The sequence below is a fragment of the Theobroma umbraticum genome, unplaced genomic scaffold (assembly GCF_002168275.2).
Source record: "Theobroma umbraticum cultivar Fairchild unplaced genomic scaffold, ASM216827v3 scaffold_204.0, whole genome shotgun sequence".
In the NCBI taxonomy this organism is placed as follows: domain Eukaryota; kingdom Viridiplantae; phylum Streptophyta; class Magnoliopsida; order Malvales; family Malvaceae; genus Theobroma; species Theobroma umbraticum.
In genome coordinates this window covers 1113577-1133763 of record NW_018397267.1, presented here as the reverse complement: position 1 = coordinate 1133763, position 20187 = coordinate 1113577, and the positions used below count along the sequence as shown (strand labels likewise).

The following is a 20187-nucleotide window of genomic DNA, read 5'->3' as shown; positions in this document are numbered from 1 at the left end:
AATATAATCTTTTCAATAATTACATTCTTTGTAATCATCATTTTCCCTTATCGGACTAAATACTACAAAATTATATTCTCAACAATTATAGTCCCAGTAACATATCAAACATAACCTTAAAATGATAGAAATACCTTATTCTCCATGGTTAGGTAACTATTTTAGAAGGGAAAAAGAAAACCTTAGAATGATAGAAAAGGTACAAATCCCACTTGATGACAGGAACACTTCAATCTCTAGCACTAAGGGAAAAAATACATTAATTGCTTAATCTCAGATATGTTTGTTCTAGATTTCATAATACAACCACTTGACAATATTATCATCATCTAAATAATTAACAAAATCTTACATCCGAACACTTGGTTCATTAGTTGATATATTATCTTTATACTTAAAAAGTAAGATTCGAATATCTCTTTCTTTAATTATAATAAAAAATAATTAACAAAATTGAAATTTATATTTTAATCTCCCTTGAAATTAAAGAAGAGTCATCATTAAGGAATCGAGAAAAATAGAATAGTTAAGTACAGTTAGTGATGCTTTCATTACTTGTGTGTCTTTCCACGGCAACTTGTTGAAACATTCTGTATGTTTCCGTTGAACTTTCATTTGTGTGGCTGCCATGCATTGGTTACCCATGCTTTTTCCATCACATGCTTATAACAAACCCCATTTTCTTGATATTGACATCAACAAGTACAGAATCAAGTAACAATTCCAAAATTTACTTAGATATTTATAATATTCGGATGTAATATTAAATACAAGAGTTTCGGTTAAAATATTTTTAAAACGTCTCTATTTAATAATTATTTTTTGATGAAGGTAATTTTGGTTTTTTAGAGATGAAGAAGAATAAAGAAAGTGGGTTAAATAGGCCCATTTTAGCCCATAAAGTGCCTTACTATGGGCCTTAAAGCCCAAACCAAGCTGGGCATGAGGTAAGAGTCGCCGGAGGCCCTGAAGTTTGAATAGTTGACTTTAATTGAGTCAGATCAGGGGGTATTGTTGTAATTACATGAGAGAAGTCTGTCTTCAGCTTCTAACTGTGAAGGCATTTCGAACGAGACCAGAGAACGAAAAAAAAGAAAAGAAAACAGGATGAAGACGATGGCGCCACCGGCGGCGATTCGGTGGTGCACAGTCCTATCGACGCTCGTTCTATTTCTCCTCATCTGGCCGTCGGTCGCAATTTACTGTGACGAAGACGATTGCTATGATCTTCTAGGGTCAGCTCCCTCACTTTCACCTCTCCCCGTTCATTTTATGTTTTAGCTTCTGCTAATTTTAACTTTATCTTCGTATTTTTTAGGGTTTCTCAAAATGCTAATGCCTCGGAGATTAAGAAAGCTTACTACAAGCTCTCCTTGAAATAGTAAGCTTCTTTCTTTGTTTTTGACTTCTTCAATCTCTCCATTGATCTAATTGTATCTTAAAGTATGTTCTTTTTTCCTGTCTAGTCACCCGGATAAGAATCCAGATCCGGAATCGAGAAAGCACTTTGTGAAAATTGCCAATGCTTATGAGGTAACTTCAATTCTTTGGTCTTTCAAATTACATGAGTTTGAGATTCACTGATTTGTTGTTCTATTAGTTCTGTGAAAGCTAGTGATTTCCCTTTTTCATTTTACCTAAAATCTGATAACAAGTTAATGTTTTTTTGGTTGCAGATTTTGAAAGATGAAGCCACAAGGGAGCAATATGATTATGCAATTGCACATCCGGAGGAGGTAAGATATTGTATAATGTGTCCTAGGAATAAATTAAGATTGTAATATGTAAATTGTGTTTTTCATGTGGCTTTGTCAATCTTGTTATCATCATGAATCATTTGATTTCACCACGATTGACCTTGCATGTTAATAGAATTACTGATAATCGTTAATTTTTCTTGTCCATGTAGGTATTTTACAATACAGCTCGTTACTATCGTGCATATTACGGTCACAAAACGGTGAGAATTATTTTAATATTTGGTTATTAAGTATTCTTTCTGGTGAAGCCTGGGGGTGTTGCATTTTTTTGTTACTTACCATTGAATATTCATGCATTCTAGGATCCTCGTGCTGTCCTGGTTGGTCTTCTTCTCATTCTTTCGGCATTTCAATATCTAAATCGGTGGACTAGGTATAATCAGGTGTGTTACTATCAAGCATTGTCTAAACTTGGTTGTTTCTGAATGTCAATGTAATTACATTTGATGGATGTGGTGAATATTGGTAGATGAGTATCACTCAGAAGACTGAACTTTTAGCTATGTGACTTCTTTGTATATTAGAATAGCACTTGTCATAGCTTTGAAAGATATACCATTCAAGCTTCGCTTAGTGGTTGTTACCCCTCCAATGGAGAGTTAAAGCTAAAGATTCAACTCCTCCCTCCTCCCCCAATCAGCCTTGTAGATAATACAGAACAGCATGATAAGAGAATTTTGCTGCTTAACTATTTTTTTGAAAAGTGCTGCTTAACTTTATAATATGTGTTACCTATTTTTCAGATAGAAAGGCTTATTTCCCTATATTTTACTCTCTCTCATTTTCCCTTTTTCCTTTTCTGGGTTCAGGCCGTAGCTATGGTCAAGAAGACACCTGCTTACAAAAACAGACTGCGGGCATTGGAACTTGAACGCAGTGGAGGAACCACAAATAAGAAGAAGAGTAACAAGCAGATGGACAAGTATATACTCATTTGATTCATGACCCATGAAATTCGACTACAATGATGTGTTTTTTTTTTTTTTCTAACAATATGATCTACATCTTTCATGGCAGGAAAAAGGAGGAAGATCTCAGCAAAGAGCTCGAGCTAGACATAAAGGGAGCTGAAAAGCCCTCCATCTGGGAATTAATTGGCATCCGTTTCATTCTTCTCCCTTATACTATTGGCAAGGTTAGAATTCCAGCTTTTAATCGAAGAATAGCTACAATTTCTGATTAAGATTATTGAATACTAACTATGCTAGATATATCTGATTGTTTGATTGCTTGATGTTGTTGCATTGGCAAGAAAAATGCTTGTCTCAGACTTCAACCTTAGTTTTCAGCCTGAAATTGGTTACTGATTAAGTTCCTGCCTCTCCAGCTATTGTTGTGGTATGGCTGCTGGTTCTGGAGATACAAGGTTAAGCGAGGTCCATATTCTTGGGAAGATGCATCTTACTTGACAAGAAACTCCCTCAGAGTGCCTCTGGATGCATGGCTAAACATTGGTAACTATAATCAAGTTCCTCAAATTTGTATAAAGGCAAAATACACCTTTTAGGATTTAGCTGAGGTTTGCTAGATGATAGAATCATAGAATGGCTTATCGAGGTAGTCATATGTGCTGACCATCATAGTAATTACTGAATTTTTTTTGTTATACTACCTAGTTAGATGAATTACTTCATATCATCAAACATTTGCTACCACATCAGAAGGATACATCATTCCTTCTGAGGTTTGAGTCAAGGCCTCCTGGAGCTACCACATATACTTCTTGATTTCTATGTGCTGTTATTATCCACCGTTTCTCTTAAATTAGTATTTTACTAAATTAGATCTTGTGCGTTTATTAGATGAATCAACCAAGGAGGATCTTATTCAGAGACGATTATGGATTAAGTCCAACTTAGAGAGCTACCTAGCAGAAATGCGAAAAGAATACAAGCGCAGAAGATAGGAGGATATTATCCCATTGCTCACTTGAGAGTGTTTGCCGAAACTTCATAAACATACAAGATAAGAACCGCATTTTACTAATATAGTTGATTTTGGATTCATTTATACCCGAAGGCAGCGAAGACCGTTGTTGCTGATTACCAAGTTTGATACGTAACACTGAAATCTAATACTTGTAGCAGAGTACTGAATGTATCGTTTGTAAACTCCCATATAAAAATTTTAGATGGCTTTATTTATTTATTTTTGGTTTTGTGGTCATTGGCCTTAATTGCTCCAGTAATTGCTGGTCAGCACATGGGACCGTGCAGCTAATATAACTGATGGTAATTGGGTTGTCTTTATCATTCTTGATGAACCTGATCAGACATCATTTGATTTTGATATCTAATTCTATTGGAATATGCAATTTCTTTGTCATATTCTATATAAATCGATATTTTAATTAATTCAGTTATAAATTTTATATATCAAATTAAAATTAAGTAAATCAATTCGAATTCAATCAATTTGATTGAAATCGATTAATGCCAAACTCTAACCTGGGGCGGTGCACTCCGGTATAGAGGAGTAGCACCATCTGCCATGTAGAAAATAGTACCGGTACTGCCACCGCCCACGGCCTGTAAGTGTAACGTTATTAAAACGCAGCGTCATACCGCATCACCTCCCTTTCTCCGGATCGGAAACTATCAACGCTCGGCAGTGCGCGAATCCTCGCCAACTTAATACGAAGGCTTTTATTCTCTACGTTACAAGTTCCCCGAACAAAACTACTCTCTTCGAGCTACTGTCACCTCTCCCGGCTTTCCTTTCCATCTCCATCTCTCCTTCTCCTTCTTTCCACTTTCATGCACCAAGAAACTCCACTTACTCGGTCATGCCTCGCTCTCAGGTCGGTACCCTTTGAAACGATTTCTCTTTTTCGGTTTTTTGCTTTGATAACTTAAGTTTATTTTGTTAACAGATTGGGTACTTGGTCCCTGTAAATAAGAATCTTGAAGAGGACGCTTCACTCCCTAAGCTCCCGCTCTTTTACGGTCCCAATTTCATCGGCCGCAGCGACGTTTCTGTTCCCGACAAGAGACTCAGCCGCAAGCACATTGCTTTAACCACCTCCCCTGACGGCTCCGCCCATTTACTCGTCGTAAATTCTTTTACTTTTTTTAGTCATTTCTTCTCTCTCTCTCTCTCTTTGTTGATCGATTGTTGACTGGTGGAATTTTGTAGGAGGGAACGAATGCGGTGGTTGTCAGGTCCGACCAGCTGAGAAAGAAGCTGAGTTCCCGCGAAAATGCGGCGATTAATAATGGTGATATTATTGAGTTAATCCCAGGTCATCACTTTTTCAAATATGTATCCTCTTCAACTGGTGAAAAGAAGAGAAGTTTTGGTGAAGCTAACAGCGATGGAGAAAGCGAAAAACTTACTGCAAAGAGAATTCGAAATGAAGGTCCCGAATATAAACCAAAATCAGCTAACAAGTTGAAGGTATTAAAATTTTGAAAAAATTTGCTTAATTTTGCTTAAGAGCTTTGTTTTTGAGGGTTTGGTTTGAATTTGGTAGGAAGAGGAGGAAGGCAATATTGAAGGGAAGATATTTGTTGAGGCTATTCGTGATTTTTTTGTTTCCAATGATGATTTACCGCATACATTTCGGCTTTTGAAAGTGCAAGGCTTGCCCACCTGGGCGAATACTAATTGTGTTTCTATAGGGGATGTGATTCAGGTAATAATAGTGATTCAATTTATGTGTGGATTCATTATTTTACTTTTCTACCATTTGACTGCATAGTTTGATTGCTTATTACATTGCTAGGGGGATGTTCTTCTTGCTGTCCTCTCAAATTACATGGTAGATATTGATTGGTTGCTTTCAGGTGAATTCTGTTAACTTTTATGATGCTATCTGTTCAGTTCCTCAAGTAACATGGTGTAAGGACTCTGGTTATGATGTCCATTATCCTTTTATCTACATCTCATTTTGGTACAGTTTTTGTTGTTTGATTATGAGGATTTTTTTTTGGCTGTTTTATAGTTTCTTTGGTATATCTAAAACAATTTCTGCCTCTTGCATGCTGTAGCTTGTCCAAAACTTGCAAAAATCCCCAATGTCTTGGTTATTCATGGTGACAGTGATAGCAGGCTGGAGCTTATGAAGGTCAGCTATAGCCATAACTATTCCCTTTTATCATTGGAAGCTCAACTTGTAGCTTGTGGATTCTCAAATTATTAATGCTCAGAGAGACAAGCCTTCCAATTGGATTCTGCACAAGCCAGCATTACCCATTTCATTTGGGACACACCATTCGAAGGCAATGCTGCTTGTCTATCCTCAAGGAGTGAGAGTTATTGTTCATACAGCAAACTTGATATATGTTGACTGGAACAATAAAAGTCAAGGTTTATGGATGCAAGATTTCCCTTGGAAAGATCAAAGTAGCTCAAAGAAAGGATGTGGATTTGAAAATGACTTGATTGACTATCTCAGCACATTGAAGGTACCAAATTTTAGCAATTCCTGTGGTTTTGGTGTTAATTACATGTGAAAAACACGTTGATGATCAACTACTGTTCTGTTAATCTTCCAATGGTCTATAGCAACACAGTTCTGACCTTGATAGTTTGATTGTCTTTCCTCTGCTGTTCTGGAGTTCTATTTCTGAAAACTGGTTCCTTCATTATATAATTGTTATTAGCAGATATGGTTTTTAATTCTACAGTTGACCTAATACATTTCCATCTCTAGTTGATGATTTTCTTCTCCTATCATGATTGTATGCCACCAAGTTGGTAGACTTAATATTTTTATTGAAATTAGTTATTATCCATTGCGAATTTTATTTTTATTGTGTGATAGAGAATTTAAAACTTTCTCCCTTTTCATACAAATCTTACGTGATTCTAACTGAAACTTTTGATATTATAACGCAAAATAGTCAATCATTCTTTTCATATGTTTTTCCTTACTAATCAAGTTCAAGTAGATTGGAAGGCTTATTTGTTAATATTTATAATGATGCCTTTCATTTCTGGAATATTTACAGTGGCCTGAGTTCACTGCTAATTTTCCAGCTTTGGGAAACTTCAACATCAATTCTACCTTCTTCAAGAAGTTTGATTATAGCAATGCACGGGTAACATTTTATTTGTTTATTTAATTTTTTAGAAGTGATATTTCATATTTACCTGGAGGAATAATGTTACAGATGGAATCTATTTTGTTTCTAGCTCATACTCGTGTCGAGCATATAAGCTATTTGATGATTTTCAGGTCCGACTAATTGCATCTGTCCCTGGATATCATACTGGTTCCAATCTGAAAAAGTGGGGACATATGAAGCTGCGTACTGTTCTCCAGGAGTGTGTTTTTAATAAAGAGTTTCAGAAATCTCCTCTAGTTTATCAGGTATTGTTGAACCTTTACTCGTGTATAGTGATGTTGTGATTCAGGGTGAATGTTAATGCTCATTACTCTCTGGAAGTTTGTGACAGACTTGAATGATATTTCGTTTTGTTATAATACTTTATTTCTACGATGTCCTCTCGTGTGTGGTTCTGCATGCGGTCATACCTTTCATTTCTTCTCTATGAACCTTCCTGTTTAGATTAAGAGAAGAAAATGGTTGTATAGATTTTGCTTTTGGTGATGGTATTTTTTCATTTTTTTATGTTTCCCTTACTGCAGTTCTCTTCCCTCGGTTCACTGGACGAGAAATGGATGGCTGAGCTAGCATCCTCAATGTCATCAGGTTACTCAGAAGATACAGCACCCCTTGGTTTGGGGGAGCCGTTAATAATATGGCCCAGTGTGGAAGATGTCAGATGCTCTTTAGAGGTACTATCAAGTAGGTTTTTCCTGTTAGCCTCTTAACTGTGCATCATCTCCATGATTGCACAGTCATCGGTGACCATTGTCAGGTTCTGAACATCTTTATGCTTCCCAACTAATGGCTCTTTAAAAGCATATAATCAATTCAGTGTGAAACCAATTCACTCCAAAAAACCTTTGGTTGTGTCCAACTCAATCTTGGTGGCTTGGTGAGAGCGCAGAGAATACTGTTAATGCCTTCCTATTTGATAAACTGCATGTTTGAGAGCTTCTCAGTGTTAGCATTAGGCCTTAAACTAACTTGTTAGTGTTGCCAGCGGATGTTGAATAAGAATAATATTTCTTGTTGAATGGAGTTTGTTTTGCATTTGTTACTCTACCTTATTCTCCAGGGTTATGCAGCTGGAAGTGCTGTTCCAAGTCCACTTAAGAATGTGGAAAAAGGATTCTTGAAGAATTGCTGGGCAAAGTGGAAGGCAAGCCATACTGGCCGCTGGTAAATCTCTTTCACCCCTGGTGAAGTTTGAGCTAGAAAATATCTATTAGTGTTGTGGATGTTAAAACTTTGGTTTTTGGTGTTTCAGTCGTGCAATGCCTCATATCAAGACATACACACGATACAAGGGCCAAAAACTGGCGTAAGAATTTATCATGATTTTGGAAGCTTTTAATTTTCCCTTCTCTCATGCCAATTTCTGAAACTCTCTCATGAATGCAGTTGGTTCTTGCTAACTTCAGCAAATCTTAGCAAAGCTGCCTGGGGAGCACTTCAGAAGAACAATTCTCAGTTGATGATCCGTTCTTATGAGGTAGATAAATGGTACTTGCCGTCTGAAAGCACAGCTAAGGTGTAGATGTCATTTTGAATATATACTGAAAGCATGTCCCAAGCTTTCAAGAACCCACATATTCGACAAATGAATGCATCGGTTTTTCTTTATATTTTACTTTTGTATGATCTTCTTATTAATTGAGTTTGCTTATTTTATGCTCTTTTATTTCTTTTGTGCTCACTTAAGCTTTGACAGTATGTTTTTGTGCCTCTCTATGAATATTTCTAGCTGGGTGTGCTATTTCTACCATCTCATGTAAAGGAAGAGGGTGGTGAATTTTCTTGTACGGGTAATGGAGGTTCATCAAAGGTAATGGCTATTCCTGATTCAATAGCAATTCTCGACTTGTTGGCTGAATTAGCTAGGAATGTTTTTGCATGAAGCCAATGTTAAAACCGATTTTATTATTGTGTAAATCAGGGTAGCAGTAAATGTGGGTCAATCAGAAATTCTGAAGTAACAAAAACGAAGCTAGTTACTCTTGCTTGGCAAGGAAGCAAGACGTCTGAAGTAATTCAATTGCCTGTACCTTATGAACTCCCTCCTAAGCCATACTCCTCGGAAGGTCGCAAAGCTTTTATCTCATCCCACCACCTTCAATTCATACAAGCTGCATTTTCTGATTTATGTAACCGTTTTTCTCTCTCCTTTGCAGACATTCCGTGGTCTTGGGACCGAAGATACAACAAGAAAGATGTTTACGGTCAAGTTTGGCCTCGGCTAGTTTAACCGTGTGCTTTCAAAGATTTCCTGATTTCATTAGATTGCTTATATTGAATCCTGTGTAGTCATAAGGTGTGTCGACAGGAACAATGGCTGGCTCATTTTGGCCAAACTCTAAAACGGTAAAAAGCTCGCTAACCAAATAGCATTTTCTGTAAACTTATTACTCCTTTAACCGACGTGACAAATATTATGTTATGTTTTCAGTCTCAACCCCTTTTCTTCCTCGTGAGTTGTGCTCGAAGGTGACATAACAGGGATGGCAAACTTCTGAGGTGGTGACCAATGACCATGCAATAAATCGAATTGGGCATTCATGTTTTCTGTTTCTGCTCCATTTCCATGGCAATTTCTTGATCGATTGACCTTAACCTATGACCCCCCAACGTGTGGAAATAAAAATGGAAATATGTGATGTGAGAAAAACTTGGAATAGATACACAATTTGAAACATTTTTCACTGGTTAAATCCCAAAATTTACAAGATTTGGACATGGCATTATCATTACAAGTTAATATTCATCTTAAATGGAAATATATTCTTATGACATGGTATCAATATTAATTGAAATTGCATTGGACAATTCATTATTTATTTATTTTTATAAAAATTTATGATTATTAAGATATCACGAGAAGATTTTACCGTGTTTTGTTCGCCAAAACCAATTTAGTCTATAAATGTTTATTCTCTAAACAAGATTCTTTAATCAATCATAGGACGAGATCATTCATTTGGCTCCCTCTAAACAAATCAATTAATCTAGCTGGAAATCATAATGATCATTATGGTATATAGTAGCAAAATCAGCCCAGCTTGCTTAATTCCTATATTGAAGATAAAGAAAGAATCCTAACCTTTTTAAGAGCAAATCCCATTTTAAAAAAGCTTCAAAATCTAGAGTAATTAATGAGTAACGACCCACTCAAATCGCCCAATTAGAAGATCATGGATAGCTTTTAACAGCAGCAGATTATTCACATAAATCAAACTTCCTTTTAAATAGGCAAGGATCCTCTCTATTTCTACAAAAGTGGAAATTAAATTAAAAAAATGACCAGGTCAAATGTTGATTTTAGATTTGTTTAAGAGTATATCTGCGGATTTTATGGTATAAATAAGGGATATTTGCTACCATTTTTAACCTAGAGAAGTCCCCTCCATTCATCTCTATCCTTCTACCCCAAGTCTCTAATCTTTTCAAATGGATGTCATCTTTGAATGCCAGAGAGGCAGATCTTTCTCCATTGAAGTTGGTTTCTTCGACACTGTCCTGGAAATCAAAGAAAAGGTGCAGAAATACCAGGGAATACCTATACCTACACAAACTCTTGTTTTCAATGGCCAAGTTCTCCAGGATGAGCGAGATGTTGAGTATTGTGAAATCTTCCAGAACTCCCGCATTCAACTCCTCGTGGCCCCGGAGGCCGACAAACCTCAAGTGGTCAAGACTGAAAAATCTTCCCCGTCGAAGACAATCCAACTCAAGATCAACATACCATCCTCTAAGGTCTCCGTTCCCCTTGAGATGGACGTGAACGACACTGTCCTACGGTTAAAAGAAAAGATTCGTGATATCGAACCCGTCCCTGTCAACAGGTTAGTAGTTCAATCAAGCGGGGCGGAGTTGCAGGACCATCGATCTCTACGCGACTGTGAGCTCACTGATAATACTGAGATTGACGTAAATATCAAGCCGTCGCCCACAGGTTCAGGGACAGGGTCGGCAGGGGCAACGACTGGGGCCAAAAGGCTGCTGAAGGTGATGGTGTTGCCCAAGTGCGGGACCAAGAAGATACCGGTGGAAGTCAATGCATCGGATAATGTTGCAGAGCTGAGAAAAGAACTGCAGAAGTTGCAGCAAAGGCTTCAGTTCCATCTCCCGCAGGAAGGTTACTTTTTCATATATAAACAGAATGTGATGGACGATGATCGATCCTTTAGGTGGCACCATGTTGGCCAAGGTGATACCATTGAGATCTTTAATGGAAGTGTTACCGGAGGATCATGAAAGAGTTTCATGTTCTTTTGTTTAGTCTTAAAATCTTCAGTGGTACTGTAACCTAGCTACTGGCCGGTTTTAACATTTGCAGTAGGTAATATGTTTGTTTAGTTTATCTCTTTTCTGACATTTTCCTTTAACTATAGGGCTGAAGAGGCAAGATATGATCAAAAATTTCGTCCCCTCTTTTGATATCTATTTCGTTTAAGTCTTTATTACTTGATAAGAGACTGTAAAAGATAAAATTTTCATCCAACCAGATAACAACGAAGAAAAAACACAATCATCACTAAGGCATCATTGACCTAACAAGTACTTACATACCTTCCAACAAGTGTGCAAAACTAAGAGTTGATGTCACTGGCTAGGGTAAGCCATAAAGCATAAGAGAGATGAGAATTTTGTTTTGCTAGCTCTTTCCATCACCCTGCCCAATCCTTATGTTCAATGAGACTTCCAAAACAGGGCAAAAGAGACTGATCATTGTGGTTGGTTTGGGTTAAAGCGCAATATGAATCTGATATGGGTTATGGATTGGCGAGTCAGTGAGGATCCCAAGGTTCTTATACATGTTGAGATTAAACAGAAGAAAGATTTGGCTTGCAGTCAGTTAGGGTATTCCTGGTTTGGTTTCAGCATATACAACCGGAGACGCATACAAACTTAAACTTTGTATGAGCGGGGCGCCCAATCCTGATTCCGCCCTGATGCATCTGTCAGTGACTTGAAAAATGCGAGTGAAGGAATTGCATGGTGTCGAAAGTTGACAAGCAAGACCTTCCCTACCAAGGGAAAGTACTCAAGACAATGACATCCAGCTTCGAGTTCTTCACATTCATGATGCATCAATGGTACAACAAGAGTGGGGAATTCAAAGCAGATACTTCCTGCAGAGCTTGGTCTGTCCTTCAAGAACATCATGCTCAAGCAGGCTGGTGAAGATACAGGTCTTAGTAGAGTATAGTAGTAGAATTTCAGCCCTTTCTCCTGATTGAGGCCCAAACGGAGACATTTAAAAGCCTGGTTTAAAGCCCAACCCATTAACAATACAAGGGGCATGAAACACAACCCAAGGGCCCATTTCAAGTAGGTTCAAGAAATTGCAAAAAGTGTTACGAATGGCACAACCCAATGGATCAAATATATTGTTCAATTTTTTTAATTTATAAATGAACATTCTCAATAAATACAATTTATCATATTAAATAAAGGGGTTTCAATTTTATTTTATTATCATTATTCTTGGAAATGGAATCACATAGGGCCTTCCAAGAAGGTCACTCTCCGTCGTGATCGTCTTCGTAACCAAAGGGCCAGGGGGACAGGAGAGAAAGTAACCAATTTTTCTTTTAAAAGGGTGCAATGAATATAGACGCAATAAGGACCTACAATCAGGAAATCAACGGGTAGAAATCAAAGTTGCCAACCCACTAACGTTAAAATAAATTTCCCAACTTGCTAAGGGAAAATCAGATCACCGTTGGCCCCAGTGGATGACAACCTGGGCCCACCAACGGGACAAAATCCGTCCAGTAAAGACGCTCCAAAGGCGGTCACCTAACACCGTTTAACAAAAAGACTAACGGCGCACTGACAAATTAATGTTACCGTGTCATTTATGGCAAAAGCCACGCGCCTCTTACATGTCATAATTTCATTTGTTGGTCGTTGCAGGAGTTTGGCTATAAATGAATCCCCCGATTCGCCTAGTGCCTCTCATCCCGAGAGGTTTAGTTTCTCTGATATCTTCTCCGTAGATTTTCTCTTCAGGCAAACAAGATGCAGATCTTCGTTAAGACACTCACCGGCAAGACAATCACGCTGGAAGTCGAGAGTTCTGACACGATCGACAACGTGAAGGCCAAGATCCAGGACAAGGAAGGGATCCCACCGGACCAGCAAAGGCTTATCTTTGCTGGGAAGCAGCTCGAGGATGGCAGAACCCTGGCCGATTACAACATCCAGAAGGAGTCGACTCTCCACCTCGTCCTCCGTCTACGTGGTGGGATGCAAATCTTCGTCAAGACCCTGACGGGTAAAACCATAACCCTGGAAGTCGAAAGCTCCGACACCATTGACAACGTGAAGGCCAAGATCCAGGACAAGGAAGGAATCCCACCGGACCAGCAAAGGCTTATCTTTGCTGGGAAGCAGCTCGAGGACGGCAGAACCTTAGCGGATTACAACATCCAAAAGGAGTCAACCCTCCACCTCGTCCTCCGTTTACGTGGTGGGATGCAAATCTTTGTCAAGACCCTGACGGGCAAAACCATAACCTTGGAAGTTGAAAGCTCCGACACCATCGACAACGTGAAGGCCAAGATCCAGGACAAAGAAGGAATTCCCCCGGACCAGCAAAGGCTTATCTTTGCTGGGAAGCAACTCGAGGACGGCCGAACTTTGGCGGATTACAACATCCAAAAGGAGTCAACCCTCCACCTGGTCTTACGTCTCCGTGGTGGGATGCAAATCTTTGTCAAGACCCTGACGGGTAAAACCATAACCTTGGAAGTTGAAAGTTCCGACACCATCGACAACGTGAAGGCCAAGATCCAGGACAAGGAAGGAATTCCGCCAGATCAGCAAAGGCTTATCTTTGCAGGGAAGCAGCTCGAGGACGGTCGAACTTTGGCTGATTATAACATTCAGAAAGAGTCGACCCTTCATTTGGTTTTGAGGCTTCGTGGTGGGATGCAGATTTTCGTCAAGACTCTGACAGGGAAAACCATTACTTTGGAGGTGGAGAGCTCGGATACGATTGATAATGTTAAGGCAAAGATTCAGGACAAGGAAGGGATTCCACCAGATCAGCAAAGGTTGATTTTTGCTGGGAAGCAATTGGAAGATGGAAGGACTTTGGCTGATTACAATATTCAGAAGGAGTCCACCCTTCACCTGGTCTTGCGCCTTCGTGGTGGTTTCTAAGCTCCCTGTGGGCCTGGATTTGGTTTATGTGAAAGGATTGTGTTGTCTGGCCCTGTTGAGGCCTTTAAATTAAAATTTGAAAGTCTTAAATATGTCTGCCTTCGCTTTATGTAATGCTTTATTTTGAATAAAATTTTCATATTTGCTGCTATCTGTCTTCTTTGATCAATCTTAATTTTCGTTCTCAATTTGGGGATGCATTTGTTGTGTTCTGTAATGTTAATTGCATTTCAAAATGAGGGTAAAGGAGACAGCTTTGGCATCTGAATTTTGTAAAAGATAATGGGCATTGGAGAGAATCCTAGGAATTTCCAATGGTTTTGATAGTCAAACATCGAACATCAGAGTATTGAACTATATCTGGGTTTATTTCTTCCTGCTATGGTTCTCTTTTCTTCAACACCAGCTCTTGGACTCATTCCAAATATGTCTTTCCTTGAACATAAAGATTAGTTGGCTTTTCTTGGATTCTTGCAGCTCAAAACACCAGGAAAAGAAAAGACCGGTTATGAAGTTGAGTTAGATTTACTTAATAATGGCTCTAGCATTTGGAATTTTGTTGCATTAGCCCCATGGATGAAGATTTCATTGAACTGCTATCCTATCTCCAATTTTGGACTTGAATTTCTTAAGGGATAAGATTAACACTTGTGCAGAAGAATCTTAATGGATTGAGTTGACACATCATCTATTTCAATCATTTTCTTCTTTTCCATTGCATCCCTTACATAAATATCTTCTTTGCATTTCTCCCACCCTTTTTTTAGGTGGAGTGATTTCTTCCATTTTGGGTTGGTTTCAACCTTTCCTGCCAACCAAACGGTTAAAAATGGAATCACCAACTTTTAGCCAACGTAACTTCAGGATCGAGCTGGATATTGAGAGGCTCAATTTGTGTTAGGTAGGCGTGGAACTGTGTTAAGTAAAGAGAGTTTTTAAAAGAAAAACCAGAGATATCGAAAACCACTTATTAGACACTCAAGATGATTATCATAATAACCTTACACACTTGTCTGATAATAGATTACTTAAAAACTGCAACTACCAAACCAAAAGTCAAGGAAAATAATCTAGTTTAGTCAACAAAGAGAAATAAGAAAGTTAGTGTCGTGATGGGCACATTCTAAGTCTATTACCTAGTATGGGATAACCACCCATTACATGAAATATAATGACCTAAGTCCGATCACTGATCCAGCAATTCTTTGAGCTTAATCCAATCACTGATCCAGTAATTCTTTAGGCTTAAACCACGTGACCTTTAAAAAGCTTATGCTCAAGTTACTTGTAGTAATAGACTTATAACAATCCATTCAAATTCTTGATGTCCTCATCAAGGCCACACATCACATTGTAGTAGTAGACTTAGCACATTGTAGTAGTAGACTTAGATTGTTATATAAGTCTTAACAATCATATTCATGAGATGTGGGATGTTATGTATCACAATCTCACTCACTCAAATCCTTGATTTGATGTCCTTATTAAGGCCTATCACAATCTCACTAGACTTAGATTGTTATATAAGTCTTAACAATCATATTCATCAGATGTGGGATGTTGTGTATCATAATCTCACTCACTCAAATCCTTGATTTGATGTCCTCATTAAGGCCTATCACAATCTCACTCACTCAAATCCTTGATTTGATGTCCTCATTAAGGCCACACATCACATTGTACATCAAGGTCACTCACTTAAATCCTTGATTTGATGTCCTCATTAAGGCCACATATCACATTGTACATCAAGGCCACACATCACATTGTAGTAGTAGACTTAGCACATTGTAGTAGTAGACTTAGATTGTTATATAAGTCTTAACAATCATATTCATCAGATGTGAGATGTTGGGTATCACAATCTCACTCACTCAAATCCTTGATTTGATGTCCTCATTAAGGCCTATCACAATCTCACTCACTCAAATCCTTGATTTGATGTCCTCATTAAGGCCACACATCACATTGTAGTAGTAAACTTAAATTGTTATATAAGTCTTAACAATCAGTCGGTAGTCTTTTCCCTAATGATGGTCACTCTGACTCGCCCAGAGATTTGATGATAGAAGGAAATGTTAATCGATTGAAGGGAAGATTCACGTCAGACTTTTGCCCTTCGAGAACTAAAAACGTGGAGTGGGATTGCCTTCCCTACCTCTGTGGATGGTATGCCGGGGCTTTCGGATATGATGGTTTTCGTGGCAGTCAGAGTTGGGGGTTAGCTCACAAGGTAGCTCAGTCCCCTAGGGTATCAATCAACAAGAAATTACCTTGAGACGGGATAAACTACTTTTAGAATAGAAAGAGGATACCCAACAAGTCCAGCAGCACTGACCTCTTACTGCGCTCGTCCCCTTCCTTCCCCTATTCATTCAGGCAAGTAAGGACGCATAAGAGTGCGGGATTGTCTTACCGAAGCAATTCTTATTCAAGAGCAGATACGATAACACCACCATCAAGATAGACAAGACCTATTGTCCTTTCTCCACTCCACTCAAACAGATGAACTAGCAGCGGAGTCGCGAAAAGAAAGACCCCTGTGAAAGGGCTGATTCAATAGCAGTCTTCCAATTATACTGAAGAAAGATTAGTGTGGTTAAGTGTGAGCAGCGAGATGTTGGATATCACAATCCCATCCACTCAAATCCTTGATGTCCTCATCAAGACCACACATCACATTGTAGTAGTAGACTTAGATTGTTTTATAAGTCTTAACAATCATCAAGGCTTGTGTAGCCACACATCACATTGTAGTAGTAGACTTAGATTGTTATATAAGTCTTAATAATTATATTCACATCAGATGTGGTGGGATGTTGGGTATCACAATCCCATCCACTCAAATCCTTGATGTCCTTATCAAGGCCGCACATCACATCCATAGGATCAAGATCTCACCAGAGCAATGTAAAAGCTCGCATAAGACTGAACCTAGCTCTGATACTATTTGTAATGACCCAAGTCCAACCACTGACCCAACAACTCTTTGGGCCTAAACCACGTGGCCTTCAAAAACTTAAGCTCAAGTTACTTGTAGTAGTAGACTTAGATTGTTATATAGGTCTTAACAATCATATTCATATCAGATGTGGGATGTTGGGTATCATAATATCCAAAGAGTTACTAGATCAGTGGTTGGACTTGGGTCGTTACATGAAACGTGGCCAAGCACCGTAACCAACATCTAATATTAACAATAAGGTAGCCACTTAATAATAAGCAAAGCTCTACTGTTAACGCCGTGAACGACTTAAAAGCTGAGGCAGGAACCACTCTCAACAAACTACATGTGGCCAAGAGAAATTCTCTCCAAAATATAGTAAAGAAGTGGCTAAACCTCCATGGTACTTCTCTCCTTGAGATTTTCTGCAGTGTCTAATTTGTTCACGATTTGGCTTGGTTTGTTTTTCTTGATCAATCTATCGGTATCATCGAATCCTAATCACCATCATGACATGCTTATGGTTAAGATTGGCTTTAATTCTTTATTGCCATAGACTATTTTCTTTGGTAGAAACTCTCAGAATCTTGGGTGCCCCTTGAATTTGAGAGACATCATCCTGGTTCTTAATTGAATAGCTTAAAGCTTGTAATATTGATTGTTAGATCTATGCAAGAGGACTCTTTTCATGTAGTGGAAAGAAATTAGGAAAGTATCATGTCTAACACATATTCGATGAATATGGACATAGAGATCCAACTCTTTTAAGTATATAAAAAAAACTTTAAAAATGTAGAATATATTATCATAACTATGTATCTGACACTCTTAACCTAATGTGCAACTCTTTCTTTTAATGGACTTCATAAAGCTGCCTAGTGACTTTTAAGAAAATTTGTTGTTTAATAGATTGAAGTGTGATTGTGATTACAGAGACAGGGCATTGAATTACAGTAATAATAAAGAATGTTAGAGTTCTTAAGAAAGAACTCCAACATGGTATCAAAACATTTTAAGAGTTCTTAAGGGACCTGTAAACTTTTTTCCAGTGATTGAAGCTTAATAATAAACCAACACAAACCTACCTACCTCCCTCACAAAAAACTCTCAAAGATCAAAACCGAATGGCCTTAATTAGTTACAATCCACAGCAAAATGGAGTGTCAGAAAGAAAAAATAAGACTTTGATGGAAATGGCATGATGCTTGTTATTTGAAAAGAAGTTGCCAAAGAGTTTTTGGGCTGAGGCTATTAACATAGCCAACTATCTGCTAAATGTTGCACCAACTAAAGCTCTTACAAAAAGGACTCCTCATGAAGCTTGGTATGGCACAAAACCATTAATTGCACACTTGAAAATTTTTGGATGTGTAGCCTATGCTCAACTTCCAGAGAACAGAAGAGGGAAGCTTGATGAAAAATCGAGATCAGTAATTCATCTCAGTTTCAGTGATACCAGCAAAGGATATAGGCTATATGATGTCTCAACAAACAAAGTTTTTGTCAGTCGTGATGTCTAGTTTAATGAAGGAAAAAGATGGAATTGGTCCAAGCTTGAAGTCGAGTCCTCAAAAATTTGTCAATCTCTAATGACAAACTAGAGGCAGAGCATGATGAAGATAATGAAGATGTGGATGATGTTGCAGCGAGAGGAACTAGAAGTCTGGCTGATATTTATGATAGATGTCATGTTGCCTTGATGGAGCCTGCATCATTCAGTGAAGCTGTACAAGTTGATGGTTGGTAGAAAGCTATGGAGAATGAAATTAATACGATCAAAAAGAGCAATACATGGGATTTAGTTCCTCGACCAGCAAACCAAAAAGCCATTGGTATTCGATGGGTTTATAGAACCAAATTGAATAGTGATGGTTTTGTAAACAAGTTGAAAGCTCGGCTTGTCAAGGGATATGCTCAGACACCGGGGATTGATTATTTAAAAACATTTGCCTCTGTTACCAGACTCGACACAATTAGACTGTTTGTTTCACTTGCTGCCAAAGCAGGATGGAAGCTTTGGCGCCTTGATGTTAAATCAGCTTTCCTTAATGGGTTACTTGAAGGGGACATATTCATTGAGCAACCAGAAGGATTCATTGAACTAGGTATGGAAAATAGAGTATGCAAGTTGAAAAAGGCACTATATGAGCTTAAACAAGCCCCGTGTGCCTAGTATGCAGGAGTTGATAACTATCTCTGTAATAAAGGATTTCACAGGAGTGAGAGTGAGCTTACTCTCTATGTCTGTTGTTCTTCTGCTGGTGAACAAGTCATTGTAACAATTTATGTTGATGATATTCTTATTATTGATCCTAATACTAAGCTGTTACTAAAGTTCAAAAAGAAGATGATGGAAGAATTTGAGATAATGGATCTCGGCCTAATGACTTATTTCCTTGGACTTGAATTTGTCTAAGCCGAGAAGTTTATAATATTGCATCAACAAAAGTATGCAACTGAGCTTCTCAAAAAATTTAAAATGCAGAACTGCAAGGCCACTCTTACTCCTATTGCTGCAAATGTTAACTTTTCTTTTTCCAGTAATGAAGAGTTAGCAGATGCCACTCTTTACGGGAGATTAATAGGGAGTCTCTTGTATTTATCCTCTTCAAGACCTGACATCATGTTTAGTACAAGCTTGCTTTCCAGATTTATGCACCAGCCAACAATGACTCATCTATCTGCTGCAGAAAGGATCTTAAGATACATTAAGGGCAGCATTGATTTTGGCATCAGATTTACTCGAGAACAAAGCCACCATCTTCAAGGATTCTCTAATAGTGATTGGGCTGGAAGTCTCGATGACTCCAAGAGTACCACTGGATTCATTTTCTCCTTTGGCAATGGTGTTTTCTCATGCTTTCAAGAAGTAAGATGTGGTGGCACAGTCATCGCAGAAGCTGAGTATATCTCAGTTGTAGCTGCAACCAATCACAACCTTTGGTTGAGAAAAATCTTGTCTGACTTGGGATTTTCTCAAAATGATCCCACTGTTCTTTGGATGGATAACCAATCAGCTATAGCTATGTCCAAAAACCCGATGCAACATGGAAGAACAAAACACATTCGGGTGAAGTTTCATATGATACGTGATGTTGTCAAAAACAAAGAAATTGATGAGCAGTGTTGCAGCTCTCAAGATCAAGTTGCAGATATCATGACTAAAGGGCTGCCAACTAACAGATTTCAAAGTCTAAGGTCATTGTTGGGAGTCTTCAAAAATGATCGCAAGGAGGTGTGTTAGACTATTGAGATCATATTG

At 38.3% G+C, this 20187-nt stretch overlaps 4 protein-coding genes across 5 annotated transcripts; all 4 read left to right on the top strand.

Moving 5' to 3' along the window:
* The first annotated feature begins 1049 nt into the window (after nucleotides 1-1049).
* Nucleotides 1050-3908, top strand: LOC110424349 (Chaperone DnaJ-domain superfamily protein). Its single transcript, XM_021438905.2, has 10 exons — nucleotides 1050-1235; nucleotides 1319-1381; nucleotides 1467-1533; nucleotides 1677-1736; nucleotides 1910-1960; nucleotides 2063-2143; nucleotides 2570-2682; nucleotides 2778-2895; nucleotides 3088-3214; nucleotides 3563-3908. The coding sequence occupies exons 1-10, from the start codon at nucleotides 1108-1110 to the stop codon at nucleotides 3664-3666; spliced, it is 912 nt and encodes a 303-aa protein (XP_021294580.1). The 5' UTR covers nucleotides 1050-1107; the 3' UTR covers nucleotides 3667-3908.
* A 360-nt stretch (nucleotides 3909-4268) lies between these two features.
* TDP1 (tyrosyl-DNA phosphodiesterase-like protein) lies at nucleotides 4269-9545 on the top strand. Of its 2 annotated transcripts, XR_002445879.2 has the most exons (17): nucleotides 4400-4560; nucleotides 4633-4812; nucleotides 4896-5156; nucleotides 5233-5394; nucleotides 5485-5545; nucleotides 5750-5826; nucleotides 5909-6166; nucleotides 6713-6802; nucleotides 6940-7074; nucleotides 7354-7503; nucleotides 7890-7993; nucleotides 8082-8135; nucleotides 8216-8306; nucleotides 8559-8639; nucleotides 8751-8895; nucleotides 8986-9175; nucleotides 9261-9545. XR_002445879.2 is itself a non-coding variant. In XM_021438596.2 (16 exons), exons 1-16 carry the CDS (start codon nucleotides 4546-4548, stop codon nucleotides 9057-9059), a joined length of 1938 nt encoding a protein of 645 aa, XP_021294271.1. In that variant the 5' UTR covers nucleotides 4269-4545; the 3' UTR covers nucleotides 9060-9253. The 2 variants fall into 2 exon arrangements, 1 of the variants encoding a protein (XP_021294271.1); XM_021438596.2 differs by lacking the exon at nucleotides 9261-9545 and having other exon boundaries at nucleotides 4269-4560; nucleotides 8986-9253.
* Nucleotides 9546-10217: 672 nt separating this feature from the next.
* LOC110424658 (ubiquitin domain-containing protein 7SL RNA1-like) lies at nucleotides 10218-11207 on the top strand. The gene has a single exon (XM_021439274.1). The coding sequence runs from the start codon at nucleotides 10259-10261 to the stop codon at nucleotides 11063-11065; it is 807 nt and encodes a 268-aa protein (XP_021294949.1). The 5' UTR covers nucleotides 10218-10258; the 3' UTR covers nucleotides 11066-11207.
* A 1552-nt stretch (nucleotides 11208-12759) lies between these two features.
* Nucleotides 12760-14132, top strand: LOC110424270 (polyubiquitin). The gene has a single exon (XM_021438816.2). It carries the CDS (start codon nucleotides 12836-12838, stop codon nucleotides 13979-13981), a length of 1146 nt encoding a protein of 381 aa, XP_021294491.1. The 5' UTR covers nucleotides 12760-12835; the 3' UTR covers nucleotides 13982-14132.
* The last annotated feature ends 6055 nt before the right edge of the window (nucleotides 14133-20187 follow it).

Coding starts and splice junctions, on each gene's coding strand:
- LOC110424658 (XM_021439274.1), top strand. CDS start 10,259: ATGGATGTCATCTTTGAATGCCAGAGAGGCAGATCTTTCTCCATTGAA.
- LOC110424349 (XM_021438905.2), top strand. CDS start 1,108: ATGAAGACGATGGCGCCACCGGCGGCGATTCGGTGGTGCACAGTCCTA. Junction 1,236..1,318: donor GATTGCTATGATCTTCTAGG/GTCAGCTCCCTC, acceptor CGTATTTTTTAG/GGTTTCTCAAAATGCTAATG. Junction 1,961..2,062: donor CATATTACGGTCACAAAACG/GTGAGAATTATT, acceptor CATGCATTCTAG/GATCCTCGTGCTGTCCTGGT.
- LOC110424270 (XM_021438816.2), top strand. CDS start 12,836: ATGCAGATCTTCGTTAAGACACTCACCGGCAAGACAATCACGCTGGAA.
- TDP1 (XM_021438596.2), top strand. Junction 5,395..5,484: donor CTATAGGGGATGTGATTCAG/GTAATAATAGTG, acceptor TTACATTGCTAG/GGGGATGTTCTTCTTGCTGT. Junction 8,640..8,750: donor GTAATGGAGGTTCATCAAAG/GTAATGGCTATT, acceptor TGTGTAAATCAG/GGTAGCAGTAAATGTGGGTC.